Raw genomic sequence first — 20,065 nt, 5'->3', positions numbered from 1 at the left:
GGTTTCCAGAGCCTGGAATTTCACTAATTGTTGCAATATTAATCAGCCAAGCAAAGCCAAACATTTTTTAAATCTGAGCCAGTGTTCTCCAGAGAGTCAGTACACTGGAGAACATGTAGGGGGGCAACATGCTACTGGCAGCTATTGCTCCTGAAGAGGTAAGGCTGCTGCTTTCTGAACCAGATGGCATCAGCTTTTTTGGTGTTTTAAAAACTCGTGCTCATTCACGTACAGAAAGGGTCAGTACTAAGGCTGGAAGTCAGAGACATGAGGTCTATCCTTCACTTCAGGGAGAGTAACTCCTGGCTGAGATGCTCAATGCTCTGAGCTATAAACACACTTAGCAATAGGAAAGGAGACATCTTCTTTCTCTGGGTTAGCTTTCTTAATCCTGTAAGAAGCTGCTTCTCATGGCAAGACTGAATTCCCACCAGCTGCTTTCCTTCCACTTGCAGACCTCTCCTAGGAACTACAAAATAGCACATCCTAAAGTATAGCTCTGGCCTCTCATCTGCAAAGTGCTCCAGTCAATTTCCTCTGCTTCCCTCTAGGTTTTAGACCAATGTTGAAGGAAGCAGGGAAGCAAGACATGATCTGGAAATACCTCATGAGCAAACTGGTCCCTTGAATACAAGGGCTACAACCCTCTCCATGTTTTGTTCCTCCTAGCTGTTGCTCAGGCTGTGGGGAAGGATAACACTGCACTTCCTGATCCTGCACTAACAGATTATTTCAAAGCAAGGGACATGTCACTTCTCTCTCCTGCCTCAGCAACACAGACATGTAACCATTCATCCAGACAACTTGTGCCATCTAGTTCCCATGACACAGCCCATCTCAACCAAGCAAGATCCTGACAGCAGACCAGAAGAGCAAAGGTGGCAATAAAGTTCTTCTCAACTGTTTTGCTTTATCAGCTGCAATCAGAGTAATGTACTTAACAAGACTGTGGGTCGGCCCAGCGGAAGTAGGTCACTACCCAAACCAGAGCACTTGGGTCCAAATGCTAGATTCCCTTTCTTAAATGGGGTTCAAAACTGTTCAAGGGGTCCATCTAAACGCATGGAAACCTTGGGATCTACAACTTCCCTGCTGTCCCAGGAAGACTTCAGATTTCATCAGTTAAATAGCTCATTTCTTTGAATGCCTCAACAGAGCAGCACAGAGCAGTGACTGCACAGCATGTTTTTGAGGGGGTGGGAAGGAAGTGCTTTCTCTCTGTTTTTTTACTAGATATGTCCTGCAAAACATGGCACCTACCTAGTCTCTGTCATCACATTTCTTACCTGCCCCCTGCAAAGAGCACAGCTTTATGCAACATTTGTGAGGAACTGTGACATGTCTGTACACTTTTAGTTCTCTCTGCTTTCAACATAAGAGAAAGCTAAGACTATGAGCAGGATTAGGATTAGTGTGGAAATAAGCAAGTAGCTTGATCAATCTGCAAATGCAGAGATTACTTCTGCCCTCTGTTTCCACTTGACTGTGCCTCTGCAGCACTTCTGTTGCTCTGAAAGGGGCAAAGCAGCAAAGAGAGGACATGCTGCAACAGTGAGATTTGAGCGTGCTGGCAGGAATGCAGGGAACTGCTGGGAAAGCAGGGACAGACTACAATTTCTGCTTTCTCCTACCTGCTCAGTCACAGCAGATGCAAGGAGGCTCAAGCCCTCTAGCTGTATCACAACGCACACACTGACATGCATCATGGTCAGTGAATAGTCTTAGATCCTGTGAGTCACAACAACTATTAACTTTTGCAGTGTGGAAGCCTGTCTTTTGAAATTCAGTAAACAAACAATCTAGACAATTTTACTCTGTGACCCCAGGAGAAACTGGGGAGTTGGCACATTCCTTCTGAGAAGGCAAACAACTCCTTTAAGTTTTCCTGACACAGCTTTTAGTCAGCTTTACTTCATATCCAATCTACGGGATGACAGAAATCTTTTAATTACTCAGTTAGGTGTCACTGAAGGCCTGGACGGACACCTGTCTTCTAATGCTCTTCAGTTTCCTTCAAAAATTTATGCTTCTATGTACATTAGGATCATGTTCCATTCCGGGGAACTCACTAGCTTGGTCTTTCTTACTGACTTAGTCTCTATCAGGACAGAGAGTAAGAGTGGGAACTTGCAAACAGAGAGAAGTTGTTGAGCCATGGCCAGGACATGCAGATTCTGTGGACAGATGCCCTGAAAATATAAGGTTTCACTTAATCACAACATGGGGCAGAGAGGAATTTGGCAGTTCCCTCCTTCCTGCATGATCATTACAGGACCAGTCCCTGGAGAACTACAAGTTTGTGAACTACACTCACAGCTAAAGCAGTTTGCTGTAGTCAGTGGATCACACTTGTACTTCTGATAGTACCCTGTAACTAGGCAGCCAGTGAGTACACTTGGCATACTGCAGGTTTCAAACTTCACGGTAGCTGTGGAAATGATGTTTCGCAACAGTTCTCACGGAACTTTGTTGGTGGAAGTACACCTCTGTGTACATCACTGTGTCAGAGCCTACCTGGCACAAGCAAGCTTTAAAATAAGCCATTTCTGCAGACCTCAGCAGTCTCTCAGAAGTGCACTGGGATTTGTATACACTAGTGACCACTTCAGCACAGTAATAGCTGATTTTCAGGTATTCTCCCATGCAGCAAATTTTTTTCAGTCTCAGCAAAACAGAAGACCTGTATTTCACTTTAAACACAGAATCCACAAAATGAACAGCCCGGAGACATCAGCATAGATATCCACTGAAAATAAAATAATAACTGCTCTGCATGGGTGATCCTGATCCCCAGGTTTTAATTTTGTAACAGTTGTGGAACTGAGCCACATTCTCCTGAAGGACAGTACTATCTTCAACAGTATTTCTGCTGAGAGATACGAGATCCAGAATAACCTTCTGTACATTCAGGTGATAAAAAGAGCTCACACAGAAACCTTAGCTTTCTACCAGGTTACAGAGGCTTGGCAAAATTCCTTCCAACAAGCAAGTGAAACTCTTCTAAGGGAGTCAGAGATAACCCAGCCTCTTGAAAGGCAGTACACTTAACAGGCATTTGCCAGAATGCCTCTGCTCCTTCCTCAAAGCAAAAATCTGTTGTCAGAAAACACCGCAATCCTGACGATTTCTGAGGATGGTTAGAACTCCACAGAAAAACACTTGCTTTCAACATGAAGTGAATGCAACTGCTTTTCAAAACAGTTTCCTAGTCACAGGCTAAGCCCTGCTATGAAGGACCCTTGCCTTTGTAGTAAGGCAGGTACAGTAATTCTACAAAGCACATTTTGAAATCATCAACCAACAAAATTTCATCAGAATGAGAGAGTCTCCTACAGCACACACCTCACTCTAAAAAGTTTATGAAGATTCTTGAGTGTCTGAGAATTTTTAAATTTGAATTTCCACTTTTAAAAACTTATGCAATACTGACTCACTCTTGGAGTCTTAGGTTTGCTTTGTTTTTTTGTGTTTGTATTTCTTGGTGCTCCTCTAGCAAGAGTACATATTTTAACACTGAAATATTAACTGCTGGCAATTTCTAACATTCTTCCAGGAAACTTGAGAATATTATATGCTGCTTAATCCTCCCTAGGGAGATATTAAATATTCTCACTGGCTATATTACTCATGCATGAAAAAAACATTAAAAAATACTCCTCTCTGCAACAGCTTATAGAGAAGTGAGGGAGATGTGGGGGAGGAAACAAAAAACACACTACTGAAGGTTTGTTAACTCAGCACCAAAGAAGACAATACCATTTCAAATGGCTAGTTTGATACCTTCTAATAATCCCATTACAGCAGGAGTCATGCCACAGTGGTAAACAAAAGTGTTCAAAACTCTTATTACCAAACATGCAAATATTATATAGGCAAGGTGAGAAGTTCAACAGTTGAGATGCCTGCAGACTACATGAGAATTCAAAGCTGCATGTTTGTGCCAGAGGTAGAATATTTAACTAGTACTATTCAGAGCACTGAAGGTGATTAATCAACAACAAAAGATGATGATGACAACAACATGTTCAAGCCAGAAAATTGAAGATGACATTTTGTCCTCTCAGTGCCTAAAAGTTTTAAGGTAGACTGAAGCCAGTGCTTACTGAGGTATCATCCTTATTTATAGACTAGACACCTGCAACACAGTAAAACAGTCCATGCCATCTTGAAGGTCAACATTTGTTTTGGTTTTTCTTGACTTTACCTGGGTAACTGCTGAATGAGACACGGCTGGTGCTAGTGGCTGGATCAACTATATTGAAGTTCCAATGTTTATATATTCTCAGTGTGGCTGCATATGTAAACCAGCTAGAATGGGCAAAATATATATTCTCATATCCAGGTAGAACCTGGAAAACAGAAGCAAAAAGATTAATAATTTCAGACCCTACTATACTCTGCATGTTTTGTACTTGATAGAAACTGGGAGAACAACTTGTTTTAAGCAGTTTGATTAATTGTGTTGCTCAAGAAGGAGCAGATTCTTGTGCTTTTAACTGTGGACTTAACAATGAATTTCTGAAACCTCTGGAAATAATTCTGGCCCATGTGTTGTTTTCAAATAATTAGCTGTTATTTTTCAAAATGAAATAGCTTGCATCACATGGTGTATTTTGTTTCCCTGGTTTCCTCTTGGATACCTGAATTTACACATTCAGATATGCTCTCTGCAAGCACACCCAACATTAACTAAGAACACGGCACTTATGTGAAAATGCTGGTGTGTGGCTTTGAAGTATGGAAGCAAAAGCAAGTAAATCCACGTTGAAAAGGTAAATATATGTATTGATGGTACATCTTTTCAAGGTAACTCCCTGATTCTAAGGGACTAAGTCAGACTTCACTTGGCTAGGTGAAACAAGTTAGTCTCTTCCAGTCTCCTCTCCATGGAAGTTCCTCATCCCCTAGTAATTCTAGTAGCTTTTCATTGTCAGTGTCTGTGATTTTGATCTGGTTTCTTCCCTGTCCCTGAATGAACACAAGTGAGCAAAACTGCATAAAAGCACCTTGATCAACAAGAGTCTCTTTATGCACATGCAATACAAACAGTGAAGACTCCAGAAATGCAGACCTCATGACACTGCAAATCAATACAGTCACTGGAGATGAAGTTCTTGGTGCTCACCTTGATGAGTGCAGAGCAGTGACCCATATCCCACTGGTATTTCCCATGGCTTCCTGGCTCCACGTTGCACTGTCCACTCCGTGCAGAATACTCAAATAATGCAGGAATGAGGTCCAACAGGTCTCCAACTGCATTCAGAAACTGGACATCAAAGATGCTCAGTGGCTGAGGAAAGGGAGGAAAGAGAGACCACAAAAAGCACTTTCAGACAGAGAAGCATCAAGACAGTCTCAGCTGTTGGACTATCTTTTGCTCTCAAAGGAAGCTTTCATATGGTCTATGAAATACCTGCTCACAAGACCTGGAAGCTCAAACTCTGTGTGGCATTAGGCACCCAGGTATTTTTAAGGACCTGGCCCTTGTAGTGGCATTACCAATCCCAACATTTTTGAGGAAAAAAAAAAAAAAGAAGATGCTGGCAGTAACTTCCAAAACTTTTGTGTGCCTTTGCAAACAGCATAACAACCAGTCTGCTGTTACTGTTACGCTGGGATAGTAGTGAGATTTTTCTTTTTTTTTTCTTTACCTAGAAGCCTCTGAAGAGTCTTACACTAACAAACACTCCTGTCTGGAGCTTTTGGATTTTTATGAAGGCTACAATTTATGACATCCTCAGGACTGAGGAGGAGAAAACAAATGAGGGAGGTAAAATATGTTAACAATACTAACCAAGTATGGAACTAGCTGAAGAATGGTCAGTGAAAAGGCACTCCACTATGTGCTTTTGAAAACCCCTTATGGTTAGAGCCAGCCAAGGTTAAAACCTTGTTGAGCAACATCCTCTTCAGAACCTTTTCTTAATTTACCTCTTCAAAAATATGAGCTTAACAGTAGTCTAACCTCAACCTTCAAAGACCTAAATCTTTTTTATAATCTTTCCTGTTTTCTAAATCTTTCCTGTTCTTGCTGGCACCATGCCTTTAATTGAGGCAAGGCTTAAAGAACAGAAGTCAGAACACACATTGCTGTAGGGCTGTAAATAGTCATTTTAGAATGGGACATAACCATATAGCAACAAAACACATTGCTTGCAATATAAATCACTGTTACTAAACCATATAGCTGACCTCTCCACAAACCCAGCAGAGGGGAGAACAAGGACATGGAAAAATTAAACTGCCAAATCCATTTACTTTTTATTCAGAAGCCTGAATTCTGTGTTATATATATCCGCTGTTTTGGCAGAGTGAATAACCACCAGGAAAACAAAAAATAATGCAAATTCTAGTCCATATATCCCAAGGGAAGGAATTAAACCTTCCCACAATGCTTCCCACAACAAGTGAGAGAAATAAGCCATTCTCACTTTGAAAATCATGCATTGCAGAAGGCCCTAACAGCAGCTATAGCTTAAGGAAGAAATCCAAAGCAAACTTTCATTTATGTTACATTGCTCTAGCTCACCATGTTTTTGCTGTAAGGACCCAAACAGGGAGTAGCAAAGGCCACAGCTGATAAACATCAAGCGATGTATCTTTGGATAGTTTCAAGCAACTCAGTGGTATGAATCATTTATAAACAAGTTCCAGCAACTGTTCCCTCATTGGAATCCACAGAGAGGGGCTTGGCACTGTTTCAGCACAACTTTTCCCCACTCAGCTGCATTTAAAGGTCTGCAAGCCCATCACACAATGAGGAGAAGCTGTTTTCCAATGTCCAATTTACATAGGCATTACTGTACAGTACCATCAGGAGGGGACCAAACAGGATTGCAATGACAACACCCAGCCAGCCCTGAGACATTTTAATTGTACTTGCCATCCACTTGCTACCACTCCATACTCTCCTCCATAAAACCTGCCTTCATTACAACATCTGTAACACTGATACTGCTGCAGCATCACTTGGAATCACCTGCATATTTGTAAACAGTTTCACATTTCTGTGTTATCTTACAGTTATTTCAAGTAAAAAATTCAGCAACTACCAGGAATTCAATTCAAGCTAGAAAAGAGGTACCAAGCAAGGAAACTATCAGAACTATATACACAGAAAGGTGGCCAGAGAGCAGCAGCAAAGACCCACTCAAACAAAGCTGTAAAGGTTATGTAAATTCCTAGAGCTCCACTGAGAGATATTAGGCTGCCAGCTCCCAAAGCCAGCCAAAATATCAGAGAAGTAAAAGAGTAACTACGTTGGTAAGTACCCACTAGGGTTCTGCTTTCATTCTCCTTTTGAGGGCAAAGCAGATTTCGTTCCAGTTTATTTCCAAGAATTCATTGCTCTGCTTGGATAAAACTGTTTTTTTTGTGTTTCAGATTGCCTGATGATCAGTAACATCACACAAGCACAGTACACTGAGCTTCTAGAGTCTCAGTAAAACAATGCATGCAAACAGTGTCTGCAATGCAGGCCAAATCTGGGAATTTCAGGAGCAGCCTGAGGCATCTGACACAAGGTTGAGAGACCCAGTTTGAGAATTACTACAGCTGATTTCCAGGACATATGGAGAAGTTTTCTCCATGAGGAGTTAATCAGGGTCCACCAGCAAGAATTGGACTAAAAAGCGTGCATCATAACAAGTGTATAGCATAGGGAATATTACAATCTTTTGGAATAATTTTCTCCCATCTCACACAGCAAGGTCACAAAAACTCCTTGCATGCATGGTTTATATCCTGAAGAAGTGTGAATGAATGACCTAGAGTTGACAAGTGGAGAGGTGGTATAGCCACAACACAAGAAAAAGTCCTTTTACTAGAACAAGTGGCTCCTCCTGTAGCGTACCACCCTGAATAGCAAAATAAAATAAATAAATGAGTTTGAGTTACATTAGCTGTAAGGAGAAAGGAACTTAGGATAGCAGATAGGAAGGAATCAATCTTAAAGGCATGTCTACATGAGATATTAAAATAGACAATTTATTCTGCAACATTTTTTTTTTTCTCCAGCAACTTCCCCATGCGTGAGCATTCCCAATAGAAAATAAGGAAGTCCAGAGAGCTGTCCTTGAATTATCGTACTACTTAAAACTCTGACACCTCCTTATTTGAGAGTAATTTCCCTGTGTAGACAAGCCCAAGATTAATCACAGCGTTGGTAGAGCATTAGGCAGATGAAAAGGCTTAATGTTCTTTGAGTGCCCCTCCTTCAGAAATTGTCTTTACAAAAGGGTTGGGTTTGTTTACTGGATATAAAATGTTGCTAAACCAGATGGAATAATGTCACACTCTAACATGAAAATGCATTCAGATTTTGACATCATCTTAATGGTACCTGTAAATATCAAGTTTAAAATACAGGAGTTTACAACAGACATTGCCTTCATGCAGGTCTTAATGGAAGCCCCTATCTAAAACATTCCTGCAGGAAAGCAGACTTCATGCAATTAAAAAAACAAAAGTTTAGAACAGTACACTACAAAACATTTGCTTAATTCATAGAGGAATAAAAAATATGTATCAGTACTACTATCAGAAAGTTTGCAGTTCAAAACAATCTTCATAGTAAGGCTCAGTTATTTGTGGCAATATTCAAGTGAAGTAGACCTGAAATTTAGGGGAAGAAAGAAAAACGGAATATTACAGAGTGACTTGTGTGCACAAAATCCAGCTCTCATCTAAGCACTATGTGGATTTGGCACATTTTTAAACTACCACACATTGTACTGGACAATGGAAACTCAGATCTTTTTACTTCTCTTCCTCAAGTAAGTGCACACCAGCTAGTCCACCAAATGCAAAATTCCAACTACTTGCAAGTTTGAAAAGGTATATGGAGTGCTGGTAAGAAACCTTTTACATAAAACATGTAAAATTAAACACAGATTATCTATTGATACAGTCTGTTTCCATTCTCCCGAAGAGGGAACAATGTTGTTCAACTTTGCCTGGTGCTTAGTGTTGAAATCCACAGACTTGGTTAACACTATAACTCTTCTCCATCTTTTGACCTATCCATGTTAAGCAACCAACTTCTCAGTGTTCAGGAGAGCACTTGGTCCATGTACAAATGTTCACTGGGGCAGGGGGCATGGAAGAACTTTGAAATCCATCCCCTCATCTCACTCTTCCTCATGTCTCTGATCTTTTAGGAGTTAAGAGGAAAAATTAACACTTCCCAGCTTTTCTTCTGCAGTGTTCAGCCTTCTTTTAAGCTTAGGACATTGCAGAAAAATTGCCCCCTGCACATGAAGAGTAATTACAGAGTGATCCATTGTATTTAGAATAATGTATAGCTTTTCTCATTCGCAGTTAGAACATAAGACAACAATATATAGACTGTCAGGTGTTGTGTTTTGGTTCAGGTTTGGGTTTTTATGGTTTGGTGGGTTTTCTATGTTTTGTTGGTTTTGGTTTTTGTTTGGGTTTTGGTTGGTTGGTTGGTTTGGGGGAGGAGGATAAAAAAAAAAAAAAAGATAATAAAAACACCACATAACCCCCACACAAGATATTATCAGTATTTCTAATTCCATTGCAAACAACTCACCACTACAGATCAAAAGATGAACTTGATACCAGCAGTTACAATCCAAACACAATATACATACTTAATAGGTTCTTCTTTTCATAAAACAAAAGTAGCATCTACCAAAGGAAAGAGGGAAGAACAGACTCTCAAAGCACCATGGAAAACACACAAGACAAATGAGATTTGCTTTCAAAAACATGCAGAATTTTTTGTGGAGGCTTTTAGGAATACATTTATTTAATTATTTTCCAAGGTGAAAGATGAGTAAGGGCAATAGTAAATACTTGTTACTGTAGTTTTTGCTGAAAGAAATACCAAAACAACATTGGATTAATTAAGCGAAAGTATAATACTAAGAAAGATGAAAAAAATATCACCTATTAGGTGAATTTATTTGTGAAACGTTTTACTTACTAACAATCTAAGGGATTAAATAAAAGAACCTTTTTAACATTCTTATGATGTGTACTGAGAGAACAAGGTTGAAAACGGCCTCTTTGGAGGGTAGATGTTCTTTAATAACAAGGAATATGGAAGATACTGTTGGTTTTCTCAGGGTTTTTTTTACTTGTTGTGTTTGTTAGTTTAGGGGTTTTTTTTCTAAATTCCACCAGTTTACAGAAATTGGGTTAATTCTTAGATAAGCAGATGTGTCAAAGCTAGAATACTAGTCAGTAACACTGCACCTGCACCTGTTTTTATTGTCCATGAAAATTCAAAGCAAGTCTTCAAGATCTTTATGTCCTGATGTGGATTCTAACAGCAGTAAATACGTATACAAATAACACTGTTGTAGCCAAATCTCCCAAAAGTATTTGAAAAGTAGCTTGGTATCGAACAAAGTGAACTGTATGTACTTCTGCAGACCTGTCAGATATAATTTTGATGCCAAGGAAAACGAAACATCTAGGTGTAAAAGCAGTTCTCCAAACTGTACTCAGAGGCAAGAGACTGGTGCTAAGTTTCTGGCTCTGGCAAACAGGGGAACCTGCAGCACCATCTCAAGTAAGGAATACTTATATAGGAAGTGTTGTTGCTTTGAATAGAAACATACAGATCTCAATATAAGTGATAATGCTCAAAAGTAAAATTGTGAATGGCATAGGAAAGATAAAGAAATAAATCCCACCAACTGCTCCAAGCACATCTGGGAAAAAAATAAATATATCCACTGCATATAATTCAGGAATAGAGGACACAAATATTTCAGACTGGAACATGTCTGAACTTTCACTAAATGCACCATTTTTATACAGGCATGCTGATAACATCTCGGAAAACAGGATAAAAATTACTCAGTCACATCAGAGGACAATGCTGTTTAGTATCAAATACACCCTTAAGAGAATCCAGGTTGCAGGTAGGACAGGCATATTATAAATAAGTAACTCTGACACAGACTAGCACCTTCCATTCCCCCACCTGAATCTAAAGGATTCTGAAGCAGAAAAAAAATAAGAAAAAATAGGTTTTCAGGGCTATTCAGATAGAGGTGCTATGAAAGGGAATTAATGAGTGCTTTTCTTAGCAAGTCAAGGCTTCTTAGTATCTTCCCCAGTTACTTAGGCCCACCAGGATGGATCTTTCCATTATTGTCAACAGTCTTCTCTTAGTTTGAGCCAATTCCCCATTAATGAAAGCTCCAGAGCAAGTTCTACACAATTAAGAGACGCACATTTGACTAAACTCCAACTGTTTATTATTTAGCACTCCCAACTTCTCTAAATTCTTGATACAGTTAAACCAAGACAAAAGGGGTCAACTACAATTAGCCAAATACTCCCTCTCACATTGAGAAACTTATTAGACATTAGACTTAAGGACAGCATTGTAATTAAAATAGCTCTGCTGGAGTTAAAGGAGCTCTGCTGTTGCACACAAGCTGATGATCCAGAACACAATTCTAATTTAATATAAAAAAAGAAAACAACCAAAAACAAACCACAACAAACAACCCTACCCCATTTGTCCTGCCACAGCACTGACCATAGATTTTGTAATAGGAGACTTAGAAGACAGAATAGGAGAAGGCTTTTAGCAACATAAAATATAGTCCAGAAGAGAGAGGCTTTTAAGATTTGAAATCTGATGCTTGGAAATAAGAATGAAAGCTTTAATACACTCCCTACGTGCTGAGTCATGCTGTTGCAGCTACTCTTTACACCTAGCGGGTCATTTGCTCAATAACAACTCTGAAGTGATGACAGCAAACACTTTAGAAGTGTCTGTCCTTCCAGCATTCACATGTGGATACAAAAGTCACCTCCAATCTAATCAGCACATGAGCACCCAGGGTTCCAAGTCCAGCACAAAGGATCGGTGGTGACATGACCCATGTGCTTACTCATATTATCTACATTGAGCAGCCAGTGAAGTTTGTGTAGAATGGCATGTGGAATGAGTACTTGCCCCTAATTATCCTCCCTTTTTTTTTTTTAATATCAGATACCCTTCTCCCAGTTTTGTCTTCTGACATCCCATCCCAAGCTACTGAAAAAGAGGTGTAGCAATCTTACTGTTTGTTTGTGTAGCTTAGCCCACTCGAGGGCTCCCATGTACAGACCATCCAACTGTGCAATAATATAGCCAGCATGCCTCCAAAAGGGGTCATCCTTATTATTTCTGATTTGTTGTCTTGTCCATTGATCTTGCTTCCTGCGGAGGAACAAACAGGTTGGGGTTTTCTTGATTTTAGAGTATAATTGATAATGCAAGGAAGGGACAAATGTGTGGACTCAGATGATCCAACCTTCCTGGTGTTTAAAGGCAAATCATGCTTTCGAAATCCTGCATAGATAAATGTTCTATCTGCTGGGTGTAAATGTTCAGGTCCATGCAAATTACCCTACAGCAGTGTGCTTCTACCAAACTTTAGTATCAAAGAGTTGGACTCCACCTCTGTGGGGGACTCTACTACATTAGATTCAATATCCCCTTACAGTCAATAAAGGGAAATAAGCACTTGATAGGTCTGATGAACCATTCTCTTTTAAATGTCTATTTAAGGATAAAAGAAACTGACCTTTGAAGAGCCTGTTTCTCTCTCCTAGGTATAAGTGCAATGAAGGCTTTCTGCTGGTGGTGCTCAAACACTGCCTAGGAAACACTATTGTCCTCCTCTGAAGAAAAGTTGGGAGGCCAAACAGAACCAATCAAGAGGTTACTAGCCAAATAACCTCGATTTAAAGCATGAGGCAACACAAGCTGAACCGACCAGAGGGCAAAAGCAGCCAACATTGTAGGAGTTCCTCCCTTTGCTGTGCGCAAAGGGTTGCAAAACCACCACAGGTGTTAAAAGTAAGTCAGAACCAGACTCCAGCCTCTTCCCTCCTCTTGTATCCATCCATCCATCCAGCATTATGTACAGCAGCAAAAAAAGAGAATGAACCTGGCAAGGAAACAAACTCTTCCAGCAGTATATAGGTGATAAAACCAGCCAGTTTTATCTTTCTGGATGTAACATGATGCAAGAAGTACATCAGAGGAAACAGGGATATGGTCAGAGTATTCAGGGCTAAAGACTTTCAGGATAATGCAGCAGCCCATGTTGCAAATCTACTATACAGTAAAGCAGCAATGCAGGAGTCCAGAATATAGGCAATAATAAAATTATACAGTGCCACCTAGTACTGCCCTCTGCATCCAACAATGCACGCTGGGGGATACAGCTGCTATGCCAAGACATTCTGGAAAAGAACTTATACAGATTGGTCTGGTAGTATCCCTTTCTTCTCACACTGAGGACAGCAGTGGTGAAGAATGATGGCAAGAGTGCACTAAGGTATTTTTTCTCTTTTTTGGATAAGCTAAAAAAAAAAAATCAACTATCTGCACAAATAAACAGAATTAGTCCAATACCTAACCTCTTGTAGAAAGCACAAGACAAAGGAAAGATGGAAAAAATAGTCCCCAGAAATGACCAAATTTTCACAGAAGTATTTGTAATGGAAGAAAACTTCAGTCTAAGGAGATTTAAATAACTGGTAATCACAGTTGAGTTTCCCAGTACCTGGTTGGTTCTTCTTCCACTTGTAGTTTCCCACCAGAGTAGCTGCATTATTTAAACAGAATTACTTTTGATTTATACAACTGATGGGAAATCAGGGATTTTGTGATTAGAATAGGATTTACGTCAGTGGTAGAATAAACAAAATGGTAACCTAACAGAGGAAGGAAAGGATACACAATGCTAAAAACATTAAGGTGCCAGGAGAGCACACTGTTCAGTCTTACATTTGAAATACCAGCTTTTTAGAAAAGCATTTTTACTAGAATGACCTTCAGAATTCACTAGCATTATCCACGTCCCTTTGTAGCAATGGTTTTAAACATTTCTTTGAAAGAATCATAATTAGGGAAGGGTATATGCCCTTCTTTATGTATATTTAGAATTTTTCTCATACTAATGGCATTCAGAGGGAAAGGAAGTACTTATTTTATTTAGCCCATAAAGAAGATAATAAAAACCCTTGAAAATTATGTCATCCTCCAACCCCAAGTATTGAATAACTTTCTAATAACTAAATACATACGCCATAAAATTCTGAACTCCACTTCGAACGGTGGGATTCTTAATTAACTGTGGATACATATTTGCAGCATGGTCATACATCTGCCTGAAAGAACAAGAGCAGCAGAAATTATTATTTTGCATCTTCCCTCCCTTTTGCTTACCAAGCCATTGATCAACAAGTATTGATAGACGTGCAACACATTCCACAAAGTAAGCTTTTCCTAATCACAGAAATTACTTCAGTGCATGACAAACAGCAAAGGTAACACAAATGGATTGTTGAAATTTAACTTGAACTTTAAAAACCCAACCTTGCTAATACCTGCTCAAACTGCTGTACAATGGAAAGATAAGCAAGAATGAGATTGAACTACTTCATAGCAAAACTTCAGCTTCGTGGAATATTCATAAGCCAGAAACATCTTGAAAGCATTAGCACATTATTTTGTAGCACAACAGAAATAATTTACTGGAGAGATATTCTATTTGGAAGAAAAAAAAAACAAAACTACAGAGGTGAGGAGAATATGATTTCCTGATTGAGTTGTGAGAGAGAATTTCAGCCTGAAGTCTAGCAGGTTTTACTTACCATTAGGCATGTTGCTTCCTTTCTGATGAAGCTAAATATCGCTGTTTTAAAATTAGTATAAGTTTATCCCAGATGTTCCCACAGAAACTCCCACTCATGTCAGCCCTAAACAGACTCAGCTTTGTCAAGATGAAAATTATTATTTTTTTAAAAATATTTTTTGTTGTTGTTGTCGAATTTTATTAGCTGTTTCATCCCCATTAAAAAAGCAAACAAAAGTTATCAGGGTTTTTTGGTTGGTTGGTTCTTTTTAGTTTGTTTTTTGAAGTCCTTTACATTTCAAGATAAAATCAATTGCCAAAAATTGCTCAGGAGGTCAGAAGTTAAAATAACCCTTTCATTTTAGGTAAAATGTAATAATCTGATTCAAGCCAAAAAAGAGTGTCAACATTTATTAATTTGGGTGAAACTTGCCAACATGTTTTTTTTCACCATTGAATAAAAAATAAAATAAAATAAAATAACCCACAACAAAACACCACACACTGGAGGGGAGAGGAATATTGAGTTCTAGGTGGAAATCAGCAGAAAATCATTTTGCTGAGGTCTGAAGTTGATAGAACTACAGTAGTCACAGTATAATTAGCTCTTACCAAGTGCTGAGAGACAGAAAACAGAACTAAGAAACAGATATCAGCCTCAGGGAAAGTACACACCAGCAGGACAGAATTCATGGTATTAAAACTCAAGAGGGTAACTTCCTCTGGGAGGGGTGCAGACTGGAGCTATTCCCTGTTTCCCTCGGGGCATAGTTAGAGAATACAGCCAGAGAAGACTGAATGGTTTCCAGATGAGTAGAGAATCATTCATTGACCTTCTCACCTCCCCTTTTGTCCCCTGCTCCATTCCCAGCTGTTAAAATACTTGATTGCATGACCCTGCTGCTTCTTATCTCAGCTCTGGTACCATTCTGACTACCTAATCTAATTGTCTGAATGCATTCAGGCAAAACACAAACCCAGCAAAAAATCTGAATTCTTTTTCTGGCAGCTTGTAGTTCAAATTGGGTTGTTATAGATGGACAAGCAACAGAGCTGATTCAAGGAGGCAGCTGTCTACTGCTTTTGTAGATTAACTGAGGCATGAAAGGGCCAGGGCAGACACAATTTGGGGGAATTTGATCTGTGGAGGAGGTGCTCGGGCAAGATAGGGGAGTATTCAGCAGCTTCACATCACTATACCTTTCATTAAACTCCAGTGATAGTATCAGATTTTAGTTCTAGGGTTTCCCATCTTCCATGTACCATGTTCCATGTTCCAGTCTACCTGCCATAAGTAACCTACTTCTTGAAGAGGACAAGAAAGTTGAAAATATAGATTCTCCATCCCTGCAGTCACAGAAAATTTGGCAAATAAAAACCCCAAGGAATTTCATAACATACTCCACACTACAAGTCCAAGCTCTCATGGCACTAGAAAAGAGAAGCAAATAGTATGAGACAGTCCATCTCGCAGAATGTCTTTTAGGGATGAAGACCAGATGAGGAGGATAAAGCAACCAGGACACTACTCTGATCACTGCCTAGGCCAGGACAGATGTTCAGGCTTCCAGGCTCAACCATCAGTTCTGCTCTCTTCATTTTGCACTCCAAGATTACGCAACACAAGACAGATTTTACACTAGTAGTATCTTTAGGCTGTGATGACTGATGTAGAGACTGGGTTATTTCAGAATTAGGGGACTGAAAACAGCTTTTTTTAATGGCCTTCCCTCTTGTATATTCTAACAGAGGACAGACAATTCCTGGAATTGATTTTCCTTTTTTAAGAGCCCAAGGGTTTTTAGAATTTTTCCCCTGGTCGCTTTTTTTTCCTGGGTGTTTTTTTCCTTTTTTTGTGCTTTAAAAAAGCTTCTGTGTGCATGGCTTGCTTGTTCTGTAAGGGTATTATCCTCTGAAGGAAACTGGATCATTATAGTAAGGTAAGGCTTTGCAACTGTATCTAGAGGCCAAATGCAAGGCAATTAAAAGCTGGGACAAGAATTCAAAGTCTAAAAGCAGCAAAGCAGAGCTCTGCTTCTTCAAATTAGAGAGGAAGATGACAGGACTCAGGTCAGCTGAGGTTGTATCAGAAAAGAGTACAATTAATGCTTCAAACTTAAATACTGCTCTTAGGCACCTGGCATGCCCCACTGGAACTGATTAAAAGTATTTGCTTAATGTCATGGAGTTGGACATGCCACTCTGCCATTGCTTAAGTAAGGCCTCATTAACACATCTCTGTTTGTAATGGGAGAAGATAATTCATACCCAGGAAAACCAGAGCAAATATCTTTGGTTGAATGATAGGACTGGACCTGACAGAGTGGTGAGAGACTAGGGATGAAAACAAATGTCTGGATCTGCAGACACCACAGACACTAGAATTAGATGTATCCAACCCCTAACTTCATGTTTTCAAAATACACTGCTACTATCATAACCAGGTGCCAACACCAGAACTATAAAACATGCCCCAGAAAAGGCTTGTGTTTCTGCCTTCACTGGTAAATGGGCCTGACTAGCCTACCCATTCCTTTTTCTACCACAAACTTACACAGCTTGAGCTGAGAATAATTATTCCCCAGAGAGAAAACAGTCCCAGCCAGCATGTTTCTTTTTAAAAATCTGGTTGTCTTACATTCTGCTTAGGTTCCCACTAAGGACAGAGCACAGACTTGACACTTTTAAGAGATGCTTTGTCACTCTTTTGCTTATATGACTAGCCCTAGTTGTGGCTAGAAACCCTCAGCAAGAACTGAGCTAGGTGAGAATTCCTAAAGGTCTCCCAGCTGCAGGTACTGTCAAGCCGGAGCTGCTGCTGGAGCTGGGATCAGGCATGCAGTGTATCCCTCCTATTAATGCATCACATCTGAGCACTTCCCAGTACAACTTCAGGGTTTCTGCAAAGAGCCACCCTGGGTCATTTCTGCCTCATGGAGTCATTACCATAAATGGATGCAAGACAGCTGGAGACCCTGAAGTTGTTCAGGCTATAACTAACAATATGCTAGAAGGCACTTCAATTACTGGCCCTGCCCAATGTTTTCAGATTGGAGGGCTGTGCCTGAGCCACCCGTGGCGGTGCTTGTACAGGGAAGAGTCTTCACTGGTAGCTAAGTGGTTGTTGATGCAAATAAAGTGTTTCCCACAGTTAAACACATTGTTCCTTGTTGTTATCAAGTCCTTAAAAAGGAAGGCTGAGCTGTGTGAAGTTACTGTGGGCACTGATGTGTGCAAAAGCAGAATGAGTGTTCAGAGACACCTTCTCACAAGAGAAGTCATGATGGTGCTAGAGAGATTCCTTTAAGACAAGCTGAATGGGCCAGGTGGTCTGATGGGAACACAGTTACAGACTGAGAAAGACTGTTTCCCATTTTTACCTCAGAGGACTTAACTGTTCCAAAAATAGAACCTTTGCCTGCATGTTAATTAGGATTCTGTGAATCTAGGCAAGATAAAGAAGGAGGAAAGGAGTTCTGAAAGCTATCTTAACATCTGCAAACTTAGTGAGGTCTCACTACCCCTATGGTTCAGGAAATTGCAAACACACTGTTTAAGAGGATTCATTAGCTTGCAGTTTGCTGAATAAAAAAAACACCAAGGTCATGCAGCTAAAAGCTGAAGTAATAGGTTCTCTGTATTGTCAAGGGAGCACATCACTAACTCACCTCTGCTCCTTAGCTGGAGCATTTTCAGTAGGGTATTCTTAGCTTCAGAAGTTCTCTTTATCCAAAATAGCTTCACAAGACATGACAGAAAAAGTTTATATTCATAAACCCCAGTGAGAAGCATGATCCAACTGCAGTTACAGATGTACAAGGCAATGACATATCAAAAAAAAAATTCAGATGGTTTCCTCAGAAAAGAAAGGCTCGGACTACTTCTGCCTTTGCATCTTAAGCCACTCTCATACTTCAACTCCTTTATAACAGTTGAATTTCCCACTTCGCTTAAAAGCCAGTCTCAAATCTCATTTTTCCACAGTTTCTTCAGTTCCACAAATTTTAAGATCTCTGTTCACTACTATTTCTGCTATATCCACTCCTCTACAAAGGGCCACTCATTGGTGGAGCTGGTAGCCCTCCAGTAACAACAGCTAAGGTTAGGAAACCACATCTGTAGGCACCTGAGGTGGAGAAGGCAAAAGGCTGGAACAGAACTTGTGAGTACCTTCACTTCTGTGAATATTCACTTAACATCTTTAGAAAAATAAAAGCGAAAGACTCTCTCCTCTCTAAACCTAAATACAGATTGACATCAGATAAAGGTGTCCCTGCAGACACCATTTCATATTCAAACCATGTTTAAAGGAATGGGCATACACAGCCAGGAAGACTTACAAATCTGCTGTGGAGGCAGAAGGTGTGGGTTATTGCTACTAGAACATTGCTTTCCATCTGATTTGGTTTAGCATGAACTGGGCTTTCTATGTGGTGTAACAAAGCTTATGCCTAACCATTTAGAGATGAGTACAGCTAGGAAAAGCCTTAGTGAAAATCTCCTGAGCAGTACCAAGTTTTAATAATAATCTAAAGCTAGTATCCTACGTAATTTACATCAACTGACTGAAGAGTGCATAACAGTAAACTTTCATGCCAAGAAATCCAACAATGTACAACCAGAGTCTAACTTCATTTCTTTTGCTGTCCAGAGTACTGGTGCACTCAGAGCTCTATGATTCCTTTACTCTTCCCCTCAGAAGTGTGTTGTTATTGACAAATACTACTTTATTGGATTTCCTTCATACTGTCCGGAGACCTGGCTGCCTCTCCAGTGAAGTCTACTAGACATTCACATTAGTTTATCATATAATCAGAGAACTATCTACAAGTCTCAACTGAGTTTAAAGTGTCTTACTAGTTAAATTACTATCATCTTGTCCAGCAGCCATATCTGACAGTTGTCAAGCAACCTTCCCCTGCTGGTCTGTTCAGTGCAGCCCATGGGTATTTGTTTCAGTGTTCTGGAAACAAAGCTGGTGAAGCCAAATTCATGTCACTGCATCCATTGCAAGCATCTCCCAACTATTCCCAAGCCATGCAGCAGAACTTGAGAATTTTTCTTTTCCTATTACTAGATAGATATAAGGAAAAGACAGAGCCTGTTCAACAACAAGCCATGTGTAACGCTCTGAACTGTATCATCAGCTGTATAATACCAGTTAGTATGCCATAATGCCACTGTCTTCCAACTCAGTTAAGGAAAGAATAAGGTTTGCTTTTGGGGTTATTCTTTTGGTTGGTTATTGCCTAGATTTTTGTTGCTGTTTTGTTTTTCTTAAAACAACAACAACAACAACAAAAACACCTGCTCTGGATTCAAACAAGTACAGCATTCTGTCAGTTTTCATAGATTTGCATTGTGAGAGAGATTTAGTTCATCTTCTCTTCAAAGGGCTTTCAGGAGTACACTGACTTCTAGACAAACATCCATTTGCCTTCAGGCCT

General features: G+C 39.8%; 1 protein-coding gene across 1 annotated transcript in view; it reads right to left on the bottom strand.

Moving 5' to 3' along the window:
• Positions 1-20,065, bottom strand: part of PLBD1 (phospholipase B domain containing 1) — a 43,475-nt gene that overhangs the window by 13,226 nt on the left and 10,184 nt on the right. Inside the window, exons 3-6 of the mRNA XM_051632394.1 lie at positions 14,068-14,151; positions 12,052-12,190; positions 5,126-5,290; positions 4,205-4,349 (exon numbers count right to left, since the gene is read on the bottom strand). Coding sequence (XP_051488354.1) covers positions 4,205-4,349; positions 5,126-5,290; positions 12,052-12,190; positions 14,068-14,151 — 533 coding nt within the window. The remainder of the gene's footprint in view (positions 1-4,204; positions 4,350-5,125; positions 5,291-12,051; positions 12,191-14,067; positions 14,152-20,065) is intronic.

The sequence above is a fragment of the Apus apus genome, chromosome 1, assembly GCF_020740795.1.
Source record: "Apus apus isolate bApuApu2 chromosome 1, bApuApu2.pri.cur, whole genome shotgun sequence".
Taxonomy (NCBI): domain Eukaryota; kingdom Metazoa; phylum Chordata; class Aves; order Apodiformes; family Apodidae; genus Apus; species Apus apus.
Note: the sequence above shows the minus strand (reverse complement) of the source record. Positions and strands in the feature narration are given on the sequence as shown.